We start from the raw sequence: 15,981 nt of genomic DNA, 5'->3' as shown, positions 1-15,981 counted from the left end.
CCGCAGCCACAGACCCTGGGGCGGTCTGGCACCTCAGCCCAGCTGCCCAGCATCCCCAGCTAGTCGGCCAGGGTCCTTTGCCCACAGATCCACAAAGGCCTTTGTTCTGACCATTTATTGGGGACTTTCTGCTACATCCTGAGGGAAGGAAAGAAGGAGGGCTGGGGACTCTTCCTCTCCTTCCCTGTCCTTACAACCGTCAAGTCCCCAGATGTCCTGCTTTCTGGTGCAGGGTTGGGACTGTCAGTGATGACAGGGTCACTGGCTGGTTCTGAGAAAATTGGGGAAGAAGGGAAGGGGCCCAGGCACGGAGCTGACACGAGGAATGCAGATGTCAGGACAGGCTCAGGAAAATAGGTCCCGGGTTTCCAGAGTCCCCTGAGCTCCAGGAAGCAGCGACAGCCCTGCTGACCAATGAGGGTGAGCTCTCAGCTCGGAAGAGGCTGGCTGGGGAGCCTGGACTTCTGGGGCTGGTTGGGTCCGATGTACTGGAGAGGCACGTGAGTGGGGACAGTGATCCGATCGGTGCCAAGGTAGGGCTGGAGGACAGGGGGCACGAGGACGGAGCCATCCTGGGGACAGAGCAGGCCTCAGGATGCTGCCAGCGCCCCAGGCCTCCCCCCTCTGCCTCCCTGAGGGTGATCTTTCCACCCCTCACCTCTTGCTGGTTGCTCTCCAGGAGGGCGATGAGGAGGCGAGGGACAGCACAGGCCGTGGCGTTCACCTGGGAGAGAGGCATGCTCACGTCCATGTGATGACCTCTACCAGCCTGGGAGAGGCTGAGGCCTAAGAAGGGAGGCTGTGGGGACGGTGGGCAGGGCGGTGCGGGCGCTCACCGTGTGGGCGAACTGCAGTTCCCCGGCCTCCTTCTGGAACATGATGTGCAGCCGGCGGCTCTGGAAGTCTGTGCAGTTGGAGGCGCTGGTGACCTGGGTGAGGGGGTGGGCCAAGAGGGTCAGCTGTGGGGGATCCCATTCCCTGTCCCCACTGCGCGTCCTCACCATATTGGAGGCTCACCTCGCCAAAGCGGCCGCGGCCTGGCATCCAGGCCTCGATATCAAACTTGCGGTAGGCGGGGAGGCCCAGTTCCTGGGTGGGCATGTCCAGGACGCTGCAGCCCAAGAGACAGTTGTCGTGAAGGTCAGAGGATAAGGAGGGGAGGCACGAGGTGGAGAAGGTGGTAGGATGCGGCAGGGTATCGGGGGGCAGGAGTGGAGCGGATGGAGCGAAGAGTGCCACTCTCAGCACCCTGGGTTTGTAACAGGTAACCGGGGAGAAAGCCCACATCCCCCAGCCTCTCTGGAAGCCTAACAGATGAGGCAGGAGGGCGTGGGGCTGCCCACCAGGTCCTGCCCAAAAGGGAAGGGGCAGTGAGGAGCCCCTCGGGTGCAGCGCAGATGGGGCGGCACCTAGGGATGGGAGCCACGAGATGGAAGGGGCCCGGGTCTCCACCCCGGAGCGCCCCGCGCTGCCTTGGCTGCCGTCTCCATCCTGTGGCCTACACGGGATTTTAGACCCAGACACACACCCTGTATATATTCCTAATACGGGAAAAGGGGCCGGAGGGTGGGGGTGTGAGGGTGTTCACGGTGAGGGAGCACTAGCCAGCCCATCCCTCCTCCCTCACCCCTGCCCTTCTCCGCACCGGAAGTGCAGGCCCAGCTCTGTCAAGATCTCCATCTGCAGGGACAGGAACTCATCCAGCAGCTGTGAGCTCTGCTCCAGACCAGGGCCTGTCACCCCAAACATCTCCACCTGGGGCAGCGCAGTGGGCACACGGGTCAGGAGGCCCTGGGTCATTGCGGAGGCCCTCCTCTCCGGTTCCGGCTACACCAACCTTGGTGAAGTGGTGTACTCGATACAGTCCCCGTGGCTCTTTCCCTGTGTCTGTCTCGGCCCGGTAGCAGGTACTAGAACAAACCATCCTGGGGGAGCCAGGGAGGTGGAGTCAGGGAGGGGAGAAGGAACGTCACGGGTGGGGACATGTTCTACAGGAACGGGGCATCACCTGATCGGCAGGTCCCTGAAGGCCACGGAGTGGTCCATGAAGTAGCCTAGGGGGAGAGGGGGACAGGATGGGTCAGCCAGGGCACCACCCACTCACAGGAAACCTCTGGGAGAATTAGAAAAGGTGTCCCCTCTGGTATGTGGCTGGATCCTTACTGTGCTGTTGTGCAGTAAACGACCTACACAACGGTACGTGTTGGCCCTGGGGTCACTGAGACATCCTAGGCAGGTGGCCATCACCCCTAGGATGGCCCTGGTTGTTCCCCTGCAATCTCTGGAGGCATCCTCACCCCTGCTGTTGCCTCCAGGCAGGTGCTTACCTGCAAGCCCCACCTCTGCTGTCCCAGCCAGGTTGAGGTCTTCGAAGCGGGAGGGGTCGATGTTGTAAATCTGGGATGGGTTGGCATTTGGCGTCATCCCACAGCCTTCCTGGGGAGGCCAAGCCATTGAGGTCAGGGGACAGATGACCTTGGCCTCCATGTTGCAGTCACAACCCCCGGTCCTTCCCCGGAAGCTTCTAGAATTGCCCTGGCCTCCCTGTTGTGGCCTGGGACCCTCAACCCAGTCCCAGGGTGGTCTCTGCCGGGGAGATAGGCTGTTCTTTATGAGTGGGGTCCCCAGAACAGGGCCTGGCACACAGCTGGGCGTGGGGAGCACTCACAAACACAGCTCCTCGGAGGAGGTCTGGCACCGTCATGGGGGTGAAGCCCTGTGAAGAGGAAGGGGCTGGCTGAGGCGCACGGCCTGGACCCCCGCCAGGCCCCAAGCTCAGACCCGAAGAAGCGACACTGCAGAGCTGGCCCATAGCTCCCACCTGTCCTTCTAAAACCCATCCCGCCTCAGAGGAAACCGAGGAAGGCCCGAGTAGGGGGGCTTGGAGCCGTCCCTAGGGCCCCTCTCTGCTGGCGCCTCATGGTTTCCTTGCTCAGTTCATCCGGCCCAGGGTAGTGAGAGGTGTGGCGAAAGCTTTCTGTGGCTCCCCAGTGCCCTCCGGAAATGCCCGAGTCCCTTGCTGCTGCCTACACCCCACGCCTCCAGCTCCTGTTTCAGCAGCACGTTTCCCGACACCCCCTCTATGCTACAGGCAGGCACTGAGGTCACACAGCTCTGGGGCCAGCTCCAGGCAGCGGCCATCAGATCCTGGACTAGTTGCGCCCCCTGGAGGCCTTAATTTCTCCCTCTCTGAAGTGGGGGTAATAGCACCTACACCTAAGGTTGCTTTAAGAATTAAACGTCTTAATAATACACCTAAAGTGGGATGTCTGGATGGCTCAGCGGCTGAGCATCTGCCTTCGGCTTAGGTTGTGACCCAGGGTCCTGGGATCGAGTCCCGCATCGCGTTCCCTACATGGAGCCTGCTTCTCCCTCTGCCTCTCTGTGTCTCTCATCAATCAATAAATAAAATCTTAAAAAAAAAAAAATACACCTAAAGCTCTGTAACCAGTGACTGGAGCAGAGGTTACCCCCCACCTCCCCACCTTGAGCCTTTGAGTCTGTGTCAGTGTCACCCCCTCCAGGCAGCCTGCCCATCCTGGCCCATACCCGGTGGATGAGCTTGTTGAGTGTGAAGTTGACCAGGCCGTGCTGCAGGAGGGCACCAGCCCCACGCAGGTAATAGGAGCGGTGGCCGGACACATGGGACAGGCGCCTGGGAGACAGATGGGCGGACAGGCGGGTGCGTGTGGGCTGGGGCTGGTGGGGGGCGACGGGGGCTCTTCTGCACCCCAGGGCAGAGGCCAGCTGCCAGGCGGGGGACCGGGCATCAAACATTCATGCGGGGTGAGGCCTTGGTGGCTGCACACCTGGTGCTGAGCCAGCTGCTGGGGCGGGGAGGGCGGGGAGGGCCGCGAGCGGGCGGGCTCACTTCTGCCGCAGGATGTCGAGTTTCTCTGCGATTTCCAGGTGGCCCCGGGGTTGGAAGGAGAAAGCTGGATCGGGATGAAAAGCTGGATTAGAGAGACGGCGGGGAGGAGCGGCAGCGAGAGAAAGAGAGAGAGAGAGAGAGAGAGAGAGAGAGAGAGAGAGAGACACGGGGAGAGAGGAGAGGAAGGGAGGGGAGATGGTGGCAGAGACGGGACTGGCAAGCGGATTGAGGGATAGAGAGAGACGCGAAGCAAGGGAGAAAAGGGGTGAGAGGGTAAGGGGGAGAGAACATTAGGAAGAAGAAAGAGGGAGGTCGAGAGAGAGCCAGAGCCAAAGCCAGAGCCAGAGGGGAGTCAGGCAGGAAAACCCAAGGGAATCCGGGGCCCGAGTGAGACGGGACAGCCTGCTGCGCACACCCAGAGGAGACAGGGCGGAGGAGGGGAGCACCGGGACTCTACAGGCTCCAGCCACATCCGACCCCGGGGCCCCCCACCTGGCTTGTCTCCGACCACGTGGAGCACTCGGGCCTGGCTCTCGTCCCCGGTGGGCTGCAGAGAGACAGCGGGGGGTTGAGGAAGGTGGTCCCAGGCGGGCCCCGGGGCTCCCCCACGGCCCATCTCCGCTCACCACATCCGGGTGGGTCCGGTTGGGCAGCTTCAGCGCCTGTAGGTAGAACTGCTCCTTGAGCTGGGTCTCCTTGGGGTACAGGACCGTGAGCTGCTTGCGGATCTCCCGGCCATGTGCCCGCAGACTCTGATACTGGGGGTCCTGGGGGCGGGGCAGGCGGCGTCAGCCCAGGAAGGGGCAGGGTCCCTCAACCACTCTGACCTCGAGCAGAGCCTCGACCTTGCTGGGAGAGCCTCTGTGGCGGACACCCATTGTCTCTTTGTTTTTTTTTTGTCTCTTTGGCCCAACATCCTGAATTTCCTTCTGGGAAATTCCCTCACCTCGCTTCACCACCACGTGGTATAACCAGTGGGTCATGGACTCAGGCCCGGCCTACCAGAACATTCCACTGCCTTGGCCACAGTGATTGGCTCAAAGACAGGCATGTGACCCAAGCGCCAGGACTACGGGTGCGGCTATGGGGGGAAGTGGTCCCCTTGGCACCCCAGCCAGCCTCCCCTTTCCTCTGAGGGGAGAAAGTTGGTCTGGGAACAAGAGGGAAGTAGAACCAAGTATGGAGCCAGGCCCTGGAGCCAGCCTCTTGTTTCATGAACCAACAGATTCACCTGGATGGACAATCCTGTTGTCTTCTGTTACAATGTAGGAATTGGGACTCACTTGGCACCTGCCCGCTCCCCCCAGGGACGGGACATCAGCCCCCTGTAGTACCTGCTGCACTTGACTGTTGTCCTGGTTTACCTGGTAGAAGAGAGGTGGAGGCGGTGATTAGGTTCGTGGGCCCGGAAGGAGGGGAAAAAAACAAGGGGTGTAAGGTCAAACAGGGGCAAGAGGTCAGGGGTAGGTGTGTGGAAGGGGTTCTGAATATCTTGCTCTGCAGGTGCCTGGCCGGACAGACCTTCCTCCGCTCTGTGCCTCAGTTTCTCTATCAGGAAAGCCAGGAGGAGGCAAGACAACTGACAGTAATCACACCTGCCGCTCTGTTGACTGAGAGCCACGTCACGCCTGTCTCTGCAGAGGCCTCACGCGGTCCTATCTCTCCATAACCTACTCCACGACGTGGGCATCGGTAAATGACAAAACCGAGACTTGGAGATGTAAAGTCTGTGAACGTGTGACTTCCTATGACTCCGAGCAGCAGACGGAATCAGGCAGACCTGGATCTGAACGTGGGGTGTCTCCCGGATGCGTGTCCTCGGGCAAATCTCGTCCCTCCTCCGAGCCTCGGGATTCCCATCTGTGAAATGGGCTAATCGGACGTCCCCAGCAGGGCTGCTGCGTGGGTTCCGTGAGATGAGTTAGCACTCACTGAACATTTAACTGTGGTCACTTTTGTTGTCTGCACTGGCTGCTGGCCTGTGACGCATGTAGTCCGGGGGGCCTGGCGCGCAGGTCCCAGTGTCACAGGGAGATGTAATGAGTCTTGCAATTGGCCTTCGAGGGGAGGGGTGGGTGGAAAGCAGCCCGAATGCCTGGGTGCGAACCCTGCCTCTGCCACTTCTTTCTGGCTGTGACACTGAGGCACATTTTAACATCCTGGGGCCCTGGCTGTGTCAGTTGTAAATTGGGTCCGTGCTGTTCCTGTCTCACAGACTCGTGAGGGTCGCACCCAGAACAGTGCCTGGCACGCAGTGATTGCTATATAAATGTCTGCTGTTAATTTTAGGATTACTTTTCTGCCCCCATGGCAGATGTTATTGGCCATCTAACCCAAGACTATTTGCCTTTCCTCCTCCAATCCCACAGACACCTGACTCAGTTTACCCTCCTTGGGCACTCCCTCCCTGTAGTTCAGGGAACATGGGCTAAGCCAGGGGCTGCCTCTCAAGGAGTCCTAAGGCCACTGTAGTAACTCCATCCCTCCTACTGATGACAGGTGTGGGTGTCGGGTGTCTGGGCCCATGAGGCATGAAGGGACCTTGCTGGATGCTTCAGGAAAGGTCTCCCTGCTCTTGAAAAAGGACATGTGAGCCACCGAAGTCCTGCTTTCTGCCTCTGGCAGAGTCATGCAAAGAGACGCCAGCCATCGTGGACTGCGAGAGGGGAAACTGAGGTCGAATCAGCACAGTGAAGCCCCCCCAACCTAGGACCCCCATGCTCACCAGCAGGGCCCGTACTGCCTCAGCCACAGTCCCCTTCTCTTCCTCCAGACTCCGGATCTGCTCCTGCAGCTGCCTCAGCTCCTGCCATGTTGAGATCTGGGGGTGGACACAGAGGGAAAGGTGTGAAGTGGCCTCTGTCTCCTGCCCCTTCTCGCTGGAGCCTGTCCCTCTGGCCATCTGGACCCCAGTGGCCCGTCTCCCCTCCTGCCCTCTCATGCTAGAGCTCCCTGGTGTAAGGCACGTGGCTGCCCAGAATTTAGATACATTTCCCAGCCTCCCTTGCAGCTGTGTGTGCTCCTGGGTCCAAGACCAACCAATGGACATGAGTGGGAATGTGAGTCTTCGGTCACCTCCTTAAAGATAAGTCCCCATGCTGGACTTTCTGTCTCTCACTCCCTTGGACTGGATGATGGACTCTGAGGAGGGTCAAACCGGGCAGCATCCTAAGGGATGCGGAGCAAGAAGATGAAAGGACCCTCCATGCTGAAGGGCATGAGCTGAGGCCCTGCCAGCACTCACCTCTGAGTCTCACAGATGAGAAGCAGCCTCTGTCCTATGGGGCTGTGTGCTAAACCTGTCCCCTCCACATGCAGGCTCAGCTCTTGTTCATGGGCACCCCTACTGCTGTGAGGTCCTTCTGTGAGAGCCCACATCCCTGGGCAAACCCCACTGACCTCTTTGGCTGCAGCTCTCCCTTTGACAAAATGGGGCAAACAACATAGCCCTACCCTCTGGGGCTGGAAGCCAGAAGGGGAGAGCAGGCCACAAAGTGGTTGGCTACCCACTGGGGGGCTCCCCCTGGATGTCCCCTGAACACTCCACCACTCACTACGTGTAAGAGTGCCTTGAGGAAAAGCATCTCTCCCCCAGATCTGGCCCACAAACTCCCATCCCCTACCCCAGAGCCCTGAGCCTCCTGCTGGATGCCACCCCAGCTCTGTGGCCAGGTACCATGTCCTGACCTTTCTGCCTCAGGAACATCCATCAGGTCTGTCCTCCTCCCATCCCTTGACTCCTGCCCCAATCCAGATCCTGTCCTCTCCCATGAGGACCCCTGTGCCAGCCTCTCACCCTGCAGGCTCACCTCCTCCAGCCAGAGTTCCTACACAATCCATCTCCTGCCTGAAAGCACCCAGCTCCCCAGGTTTCCTAGGAACAATTCACATGCCTTCTTATTGCCCATAAAGCCACAAGCCATATTTTTCTTCAAACTTCATGCCCTAAAGAAGTTTTGCAAGCTTTGGGATGTGATCCATTAGTAGGTTATGAATAATTTAGGATCTCTAAACCAGCACTTTAAAAGGCTATGGTAGGGGTGCCTAGGTGGCTCAGTTGGTCAGGTGTCTGACTTTGGCTCAGATCATGATTGAAGGGTCCTAGGTTCAGCCCTGTGTCAGGCTCTGCACTCAACAGGCAGTTTGCTTCTACCTCTCCCTCTGTTCCCCCACTACCTTCATGCACTCACTCTCTCTCTCTCTCATAAATAAATAAAATCTTAAAAAAAAAATAGGGATGCCAGGATGACTCAGTGGTTGAGCGTCTCCCTTTGGCTCAGGACGTGATCCCCGGGTCCTGGGATTGAGTCCAGCATTGGGCTCTGTGCAGGAAGCCTGCTTCTCCTTCTGCCTATGTCTCTGCCTCTATCTGTGTGTGTCTCTCACGAATAAATTTTTTAAAAAAGATCTTTAAATAAATAAAGAAATGGCTATGGTAAAATATACATAAAATTTGCCATTTTAACCATTTTTAAGTGTATAGTTCAGTGGCATTAACTGCATTTGCAACGCTAAGCAGCCCTCTCCACCATCCACCTCTGGAACTTTATCTTCCCAAGCTGAAACTCTACACCATCTTCCCATTCCCCGCTCTCCCCAGCCCCTGGCAACCACCACTCTATTTTCTGTCTCTGTGAATTTGACTACTCTAGGTACCACGTATGAATGGAATCATACAGTTTTGTCTTTTTGTGATAGCCCTATTTCACTTAGCATAACGTCCTCAAGGTTCATTCATGTTGTAGCACGTGTCACAATGTCCTTCCCTTTTTACTGAATCATATCCCACTGTAACGTATGTACCACATTTTGTGTATCTATTCATCCATCCATGGGCACTTGGGTCGCTTCCATCTTTCGGCTCCTGTAAATAATCTTGCTATGAACGTGGGTACACAAATACCTGTTCAAGTCCCTGCTTTCCCTTCTTTGGGGAATATACCCGGAAGTGGGATTGCTGGATAATATGGTAATTCCATGTTTAATTTCTTGAGGAACAGCCACACTTTTTAAGTAATTTTTCTGGGCCTTAGTTTCTCCTCTAATGAGGGCCATCATGGCACCATAGGGTGGTTGTGAAACTGAAATGAGGCAAAAATGTACAGAGCCCTTAGAACAGGACCCTCCTTAGCACCCCAGCAAGGTCTAGCAACACGGTGGCTCTGCTTCTCGTTCCGTGGCAGGTAGTATTATATATATTATTTACCCCCTTATCCTCAACACCTGGGACATAGTAGATGCTGCTGACATAGCTGCAGGTAGAACGATTCATTCATTAAATATTTAGCTGCCTGCTACCCGTGGGGCAGGGGCAGGACTCTACCTCTTACTCTCCAAAGGCAGATCCCTCCACCCTCTGATTTACACCCCACCCCTCATTTTTTGCCCCTTTCCCCCATTTTTTTGTGGTCTTAAGCCTGGCATGTGGGAAGTTCCTAAGCGCAAAGCAGGTATTCGGCACGCTTTATGAAACAGACGCTTCATGGGTGTGTAGACACGAGGACCCTGGCACTCCGTGCATAACTGGCACATACGTGGGTGCCAAGCACGTGTCGGCTAAACCCGGGAAAGAACTAACATTCCTGCGATAGGTTCGCCCCCTGCCGGAGAGTCTCCTGCAAGCCCCGCGCGGCCCCGCGGCTGACGGCCGGCGCAAGCGCACTCACGATCGCGGGCAGGTCTTCCGGCCGCAGCTCCCCCTTGCGGAGCTGCAGGGCGCGCGCGGCCTCTTCCGGGCATGCGCACAGGCGCTCCATGTCCAGCTCGGGGAGCGCGCTGTAGCCCTCGCGCGCGTGCTCGTACAGGAGGTTCCGGTCTCGTCTCTCCGTGGCGAAAGTTCTCCTCGGGCTGTGGCTGCGGACGCAGCCTCTCCGGGGCCGAAGACCCCGACCAGCCACCAAAAGCCACAAGCGGCGCGCCATGGACGCAGCCATCTTGGACAGGGGACAAGGAGTCGCGCACCCTTCGCCCCGCCCACTCCGCGTTTAGACCAATTGCAAAGCAGCTGCGACCCGGGAAGGCGGTGAGCGCCGCTCGCGTCTGCGACGCAGTTCGGAAGGAAAAACTGACCGAGATTGGCTCTGTCGTTGACCAATCGTGGTCTACGCCCCGCCCCCTCAGCGTACACGACAGGCAGGTCCAGCCAATCCCTGGCAGGGTGGCCTCCGGGCGGGCTAGAGGTCGCTTCAGCGTGCCTGCGGACCTTGCTGGGGTGGGTGGTGGAGCCCCTGCTTCTCAGGACTTCCCGGGTCTCTCCTCAGTTTCCCTTCTGTGTGCGGGGGTTGGGGGGTGGGGAGAGGTCGCTGGGTGCCCGGAGTCTACTCCGAGCGAAAGTAAAATTGACGGAGGGAATTTGTGTCAGCAGCGTGAGGGGTTAGACTGTCAGGAAATTCCTCGGATTTAAATCCGAAGGCTCTGAGGACGGGATGGGAGGATTTGGGCCCTGCCCGGGCTACGGCCAGTCCCCTTTTCCTTCCTGATTCTCTTATCCTCCAACGCAGGGACCCTGCAGACGGCGGGATGTCCTGGTCCGGCCTTCTCCGTGGCCTCCGCGCGTCCCTAAGTTACGGTAAGTTGGGATCTCGAGCTGCAGAGACGCAGCTGGACGAGGGTTTTCCGCGCTGGGACTTGGGTGCCTCTGCCGCAGCCCCCGGGGAATCGCGGTTTAAAACTAGGGATGCGTGGTGGGTGTTAGCAGAGCTCCCGCTGCAGGGGTGACGGGGGAAGTCGTTGCATTGGGGGCGTCGTCGGGTCGGTTGGGTCAATTATCGATTTCTTCAGCAAATACTTATTAAATAACCCCTCCCCGCCCCCCCCCCCCCCCCGTGGGTGAGACATCCAAGCAAAGCGTTTAACTCATTCGTTCAGCTGGTATTTTTCAAGATCCTAGTGTGTGCCAGGTACGGAGGGGGATGCTTAATTTACGTCCTTACTGGCTCTAGGGACATCACGTCCTTCTCCTGGCCATGCCCTTTGCGAGGTATTTCGGTCATTTATTCACTCTTTGCAATATTTATTAAGCACTTTCTGGTTGCCACTCACTAAGGATCACATGACAGGCTTGCACCCTGCCAGGGAACTGGGGTAGATTTTTTTTTTTATTTTAATTTTTTTAAGATTTTATTTACCCATGAGAGACACACAGAGGCGTAGAGACACAGGCAGAGGGAGAAGCAGGCTCCTTGCGGGGAGCCTGATGCAGGATTGGATCTCAGGATCACAAGCTGAGCTAAAGGCAGGTGCTCAACCCCTGAGCCATCCGGGTGTCCCAACTCTGGGCTGGCTTGACATGTGTCTCTAAGGGTAGCCCCTCATACACGTACTGCGGGGGGGTGGCGGGGGGTAGGTGTGATTATGGTGCCTGTGACACAGTGAGGACATGGAGGGGCAGAGTCTTGCTTAAGGCATACCACTTGGAAGAGGCTATCACCAAGAGGAAGAAGGGGAATATCTCATCCCTTTTAAGGATTTTGCTGTAATTTGACACATAAGGAGACATGGAAATAGACATAGGGCCAGGACTGGCCCTGGATATGGAGGGACTGTAAAGTTTGGGTGCAAAAAGGCATCCATGCTAGTGACAGGAAAAGGATAACCTAAAGCCCTGAACTGGGAGCTCCAGGAGGATGTGCCAAGGGCTGTCTCTGTCACCACCGTGCCTCCAGGATTGGGGCCAAGACAGGGTGCTCAATGAATGTTTGCTGAAGAGGATCCAGTTATGGTGGTATCTTCTGACATCCTACATCCTACATCCTACATCCTATCCATAAGCAAGTCCCATCAGTCTGCCTTGGAAATATATAGCTCTGCTCCCCCCCACCCCCAGTCTTCTTAGTAGACTGCAGCCACACTGGTCTTTCTTCCTTTTTTTTTTTTTTTTTTTTAAGATTTTATTTATTTATTCATGAGAGACACAGAGAGAGAGAGAGAGAGAGAGGCAGAGACACAGGCAGAGGGAGAAGCAGGCTCCCTGTGGGGACCCCGATGTGGGACTTGATCCTGGGACCCTGAGATCACACCCTGGACTGAAGGCGGTGCTAAACCGCTGAGCCAACTGGGCTGCCCGACTGGTCTCCTTTCTGTTGGTGTTTCTGGGGACACTGGCTGGAGCAGGATGAGCAAGGGGGCTAGTAGGGGAGATGAAGGTCAGGGAAGTAATGGGGGCAGATCAACTGGGGCCTCATGGGCCATGGGAAGGACTTTGTCTCTTGCCTAAGTCAGAGGGCACCGCAGGGGGGAGGGCTCTGAGCAGGGGAGGGACATGGCCTGACCCAGGTGTCCACAGGGTCCCTCCAGCTGCATGTGGGGACTAGAGTGTAGGAGGAGGGAGGAGTAGGGATCAAGAGATGAGCCTGGACAGGCCCAGAGTTGATGCAGTGGAGAGAGGAAGGGGTCTATATGAAAGTTCAACTGACATCATCTACTTATGGGGGCTGGAAGTGAGTATGACAGGGAGGAGGAGGGACCCCTCCCCAAAATATCCCGTTGGGTTGCTCTGGAGGTGGCGTGAGTTAAGGTGGGTACAGTGCACAGAACAGTCCCTGACATGGTGTTAATCTGTTCGCTTTTATTATTATTTTTAAGCAGCATTAAAGTCAGTATCTTCCTTGCAGCATAAAATGAGTTAATCCACATTAAATGTTTAAAACAGAACCTGACATGTGATGGTTGCCCAGTAAACATTACTACTCCTACTTGTGACCGCCCCTAGACGTAAACACATCCTTGTAGAGTGCTTGGAACAGTGCCCAGAACTCTTACCCCTTCACTGGGATAATAACCATCCCCTGTTGTCCCCGGTTGTGTGTCTCCAGGCCAAGCCCTGGCCTCCCAGCTGTGGACCACCCGCACCATGGCCACCCTGAACCAGATGCATCGCCGGGGGCTTCCGAAGTGGCCGCCTCCACCTCTGGGCCCCACGGCTGGCCGGCCACAGCTGAAGGGAGTGGTTTTGCGCACATTCATCCGAAAGCCCAAGAAACCCAACTCGGCCAACCGCAAGTGCTGCCGTGTGCGGCTCAGCACAGGCCGAGAGGCTGTATGCTTCATCCCCGGAGAGGGTCACAGCCTGCAGGAGCACCACGTCGTGCTCGTGCAGGGTGGCCGCACCCAGGACCTGCCTGGCGTGAAGCTCACTGTCGTGCGTGGCAAGTACGACTGTGGCCATGTGCAGAAGAAGAAGTGACTGTCCGGGCCGCAGCAGGCTGGGGTTCACCCAGAACAGGATCTTTCTCTCTGGAGGCCTGCAGTATTCTTGGGAAGCTATTCCAGTTCTGGAAGCACCTGGTCCTGGGTTTAAGTCCTGGCTTCGCCTCTTCCATCTGGAACACTGCTTGCCCATAGGGGTTCTGGATGTGAGTTAGGAAAAGCACCCCTCTGTCCACACCCTTGCCTTCCTTGTGTAGTGCATTGACTCAAGGGACCTCTTCTGCTGAGATAAGGAAGGCCCTGTACTGCTGTCTCTGGGAAGGGGTTGCAATAAATACAGACACACACACCCCCATGGTTGTAATGTGAACCCTCTTGCACAATATTTGCCTGCTGCGTGGTATTAGCCACTGACATCCCTTATGGGCTTCAGTTTTCTCCAGAAAATAGCTCTACCCATAGTATCCTCCTTGTTGGGTTTGGTGAAGATTAAATTTGTTGCTCTGAGTGTATGACATGCAGGTGGCTACTCTGTTGGGAGTTTTGGAGTCAGGTAGGCAGCACCAAGGTCCATTTCCCTTTCCTGCAGTCCCAGGATCTGGGCAAGGACAGCCGGGTCCTCCAGCTTCCTATCTGTGGAAGGGGTATTGAAAGGATCAGATGGGATGCACTGCTGCCTGCCTGGGAGCTGTTCTGGGTTATTTTCAGACTCACACACACCTGGGTCTGAATCCTGGCTCTCCCTCTTTGTTCTGTGACTTTGGATATGTTTGTTCCTCCCTCAAGAAGTGGCACCAAGAGTAATACTGACCTCACCTGACCACGTGCTTGGCCATGTTAGATTTTACCATTTGGGAGCTGTCCTTCTATCACTGGGCTTGGTGCAGGTCCTGCTTCCCCTGCTTACCTACCGGGTGACCTTGGGCAGGCCATTTAAACTCTGAGCCTGTTTCCTCCTGGACCAAATAACAGCGCCTGCCTTCCATTTACTGCATGGAGCTTTGTACACCTAAAGTTCTCATGGTTGGAAACCTCCCACAAGGCCTTTTAGGATCAGGGCTGGGGGTGGACAGTGCATTGATCATAGATAAAAGTCCCCTGTCATTTCACATTTAGCACCAATTTTATTGAGCTAGTTTGTTGGCTGTGCCCAGCTGGGGAGATAGCAGGAGACACCAGGGAGGCAGGCAGGCGCTCTTTCCCTTGTGGCATGCCTTGCTCCTGGAGTCTGAACACCAGAGAGTAGAGAAAAGCAGTCTGTTGCCCAGCAGGAGGGGAGCTGTCCTGAGGGGGCAGGAGGTAGGGTGGGGGACATGGTTTGGGGATCAGCGGGGATTCCAGAATTCTGAAAGAAACAGCACCAGTCAGGCCCAATGGGCAGGTGCTGATAGGTGGTGCTGGAGGAGGTTGCACAGGCCCCACGTCCGAATCCCAGAGACTCCCCAAGACTGCAGAGAGGGTCCCCTTTGATGCTCCTGTTAGTGACCTCAAGGATAGATCCCCGCCTAACCTCTGCTCCCTGCTAGCTGCTGGGATCCCCTCCAGTCACTGTCCCAGGTTGTCAGCAGCTTTCCCCCACTATTCCAAATCCTGGTTTGGCCTTTGTGTGTTGACTCAGTCTACTGACCGACATCCACGCATGTAAGAAAACAATTTGCAAGCAAAGTAAACATCTCTGAGTCACTTTGAGTGACTTCCCCCACCCCAGGAAGCTGGGGCAGTGTGAGCACCTTGGTTGGATCCCAGTTTCTTGCACAGCATGTGGGCCACCATGCTGAAGCAGTAGCAAGTGGGGTTCACTGGAGGTCTGCCGGGAATGGGCCACATGGGACTCCCACTGTCTACATGCTTCTGGCTCCCGGCTGCAAGGCTGCTCTTGACCAATGATGATGTCCGGCAGATGGCAGTACATTCTGGAAGGCTGGGTCACCCTGGTTGGCTAGGACAGGCGGATCCTGACCCTCACACTGGAGTGGGTCACCAGGGCACCATAGTGCCCGACCCAGGAACGCGTGTCTCTCCCATACTGCTCAAAAGACACGTAGCGGATGCCCTTGCCGAAGTTGGTGAAGACATGAGACACCTGCATGGGGAAGGAGAGCGAGAAAGTGAGGACCTGTGGGGCCTTCTCTTCCTCCACTTCCTCAACAGGCGCTCCCCAAGGACTGGCGAGGTACCAGGCCCTGCTCTAGGTGCTGGGGATACAGCAGTGAAGAAAACAAAAAGGTCCTTCCCTGGTAAAGCTGACAATCAATTTTTTTTTTTAAAGATTATTTATTTATTCATTCATGAGAGACACAGAAGGAGAGAGAGGCAGACACAGGCAGAGGGAGAAGCAGGCTCCATGCTGGGAGCCTGACGTGGGACTCGATCCCGGGTCTCCAGGATCACGCCTCGGGCCAAAGGTGGCTCTAAACTGCTGAGCCACTGGGACTGCCCAAAGCTGACAATCTAGAAGGAGAGTCAGACTCTGAAGACAGCTGCAGGTAAGGGGCAGGGGTGTGAGGTTGTTAAGTGAGTGAGCGGAGGCACCACTAAGGCACTATTTAGCAGAGACCTGAAGCGGGGAAGGAGCCATGTGGGGATCAGGTCAAAGAGTGTTCCAAACAGAGGAACAGTCAGCGCAAAGGCCCTGAGGTAGAATTGTGTCTGGAGCAGAGTGAGAGGAGAACAGGAGGTGGTGTCAGGGGTAAAGGGCTGATCATGAGGGACCTTGTGGACCATCGCAGGACTTTGGCTTCTGGCTTTTCTTATCTTGTGAAGACTTTTTTTGTTGAGATAATATTCACTTAACAAACTGCTCCATTTAAAACTACAATTTCATGGTTTTTAGTATATTCACAATGTTCTGCAACTATGACCACTATCTAATTCTGGAACGTTTCCATCACCCCAGAAAAAAGCCTCATATCCATTAGCTGTCACTTCCAATTCCTCCTCCTAGCCAACCTATCTGCTTTCTC

General features: G+C 56.3%; 3 protein-coding genes across 7 annotated transcripts in view; 1 reads left to right on the top strand and 2 right to left on the bottom strand.

Annotated features, from left to right (window-relative positions):
* Positions 1-100: 100 nt before the first annotated feature.
* SARS2 (seryl-tRNA synthetase 2, mitochondrial) lies at positions 101-9,856 on the bottom strand. 2 transcript variants are annotated; one of them, XM_072778643.1, is made up of 16 exons: positions 9,538-9,853; positions 6,597-6,692; positions 5,206-5,235; positions 4,498-4,638; positions 4,364-4,418; positions 3,872-3,935; positions 3,550-3,655; positions 2,669-2,716; positions 2,328-2,436; positions 2,009-2,054; positions 1,838-1,925; positions 1,646-1,755; positions 1,018-1,111; positions 837-929; positions 659-724; positions 101-572 (listed from the first exon to the last, which is right to left on the bottom strand). In XM_072778643.1, the coding sequence occupies exons 1-16, from the start codon at positions 9,802-9,804 to the stop codon at positions 429-431; spliced, it is 1,557 nt and encodes a 518-aa protein (XP_072634744.1). In that variant the 5' UTR covers positions 9,805-9,853; the 3' UTR covers positions 101-428. The 2 variants fall into 2 exon arrangements, with proteins under 2 accessions (XP_072634744.1, XP_072634754.1); XM_072778653.1 differs by lacking the exon at positions 3,550-3,655 and having other exon boundaries at positions 5,103-5,235; positions 9,538-9,856.
* On the top strand, positions 9,611-13,367 carry MRPS12 (mitochondrial ribosomal protein S12). 3 transcript variants are annotated; one of them, XM_072778816.1, is made up of 3 exons: positions 9,611-9,893; positions 10,372-10,439; positions 12,685-13,367. In XM_072778816.1, the coding sequence occupies exons 2-3, from the start codon at positions 10,391-10,393 to the stop codon at positions 13,053-13,055; spliced, it is 420 nt and encodes a 139-aa protein (XP_072634917.1). In that variant the 5' UTR covers positions 9,611-9,893; positions 10,372-10,390; the 3' UTR covers positions 13,056-13,367. The 3 variants fall into 3 exon arrangements, with proteins under 3 accessions (XP_072634917.1, XP_072634900.1, XP_072634908.1); XM_072778799.1 differs by lacking the exon at positions 9,611-9,893 and adding an exon at positions 9,993-10,082; XM_072778807.1 differs by lacking the exon at positions 9,611-9,893 and adding an exon at positions 10,039-10,119.
* Positions 12,684-15,981, bottom strand: part of FBXO17 (F-box protein 17) — a 28,594-nt gene continuing 25,296 nt past the window's right edge. For both annotated transcript variants that reach the window (XM_072778764.1, XM_072778774.1), the window contains one exon: positions 12,684-15,101. In XM_072778764.1, the coding sequence (XP_072634865.1) occupies positions 14,958-15,101 (144 nt within the window). In that variant the 3' untranslated portion in view covers positions 12,684-14,957. The remainder of the gene's footprint in view (positions 15,102-15,981) is intronic.

Source organism: Canis lupus, chromosome 1, assembly GCF_048164855.1.
Source record: "Canis lupus baileyi chromosome 1, mCanLup2.hap1, whole genome shotgun sequence".
In the NCBI taxonomy this organism is placed as follows: domain Eukaryota; kingdom Metazoa; phylum Chordata; class Mammalia; order Carnivora; family Canidae; genus Canis; species Canis lupus.
This window is presented reverse-complemented; position numbering and strand designations above follow the sequence as displayed.

Coding starts and splice junctions, on each gene's coding strand:
- MRPS12 (XM_072778816.1), top strand. CDS start 10,391: ATGTCCTGGTCCGGCCTTCTCCGTGGCCTCCGCGCGTCCCTAAGTTAC. Junction 10,440..12,684: donor CCGCGCGTCCCTAAGTTACG/GTAAGTTGGGAT, acceptor GTGTGTCTCCAG/GCCAAGCCCTGGCCTCCCAG.
- SARS2 (XM_072778643.1), bottom strand. CDS start 9,804: ATGGCTGCGTCCATGGCGCGCCGCTTGTGGCTTTTGGTGGCTGGTCGG. Junction 930..1,017: donor GCCGCGGCCGCTTTGGCGAG/GTGAGCCTCCAA, acceptor CCCCTCACCCAG/GTCACCAGCGCCTCCAACTG. Junction 725..836: donor AACTGCAGTTCGCCCACACG/GTGAGCGCCCGC, acceptor CCTCTCTCCCAG/GTGAACGCCACGGCCTGTGC.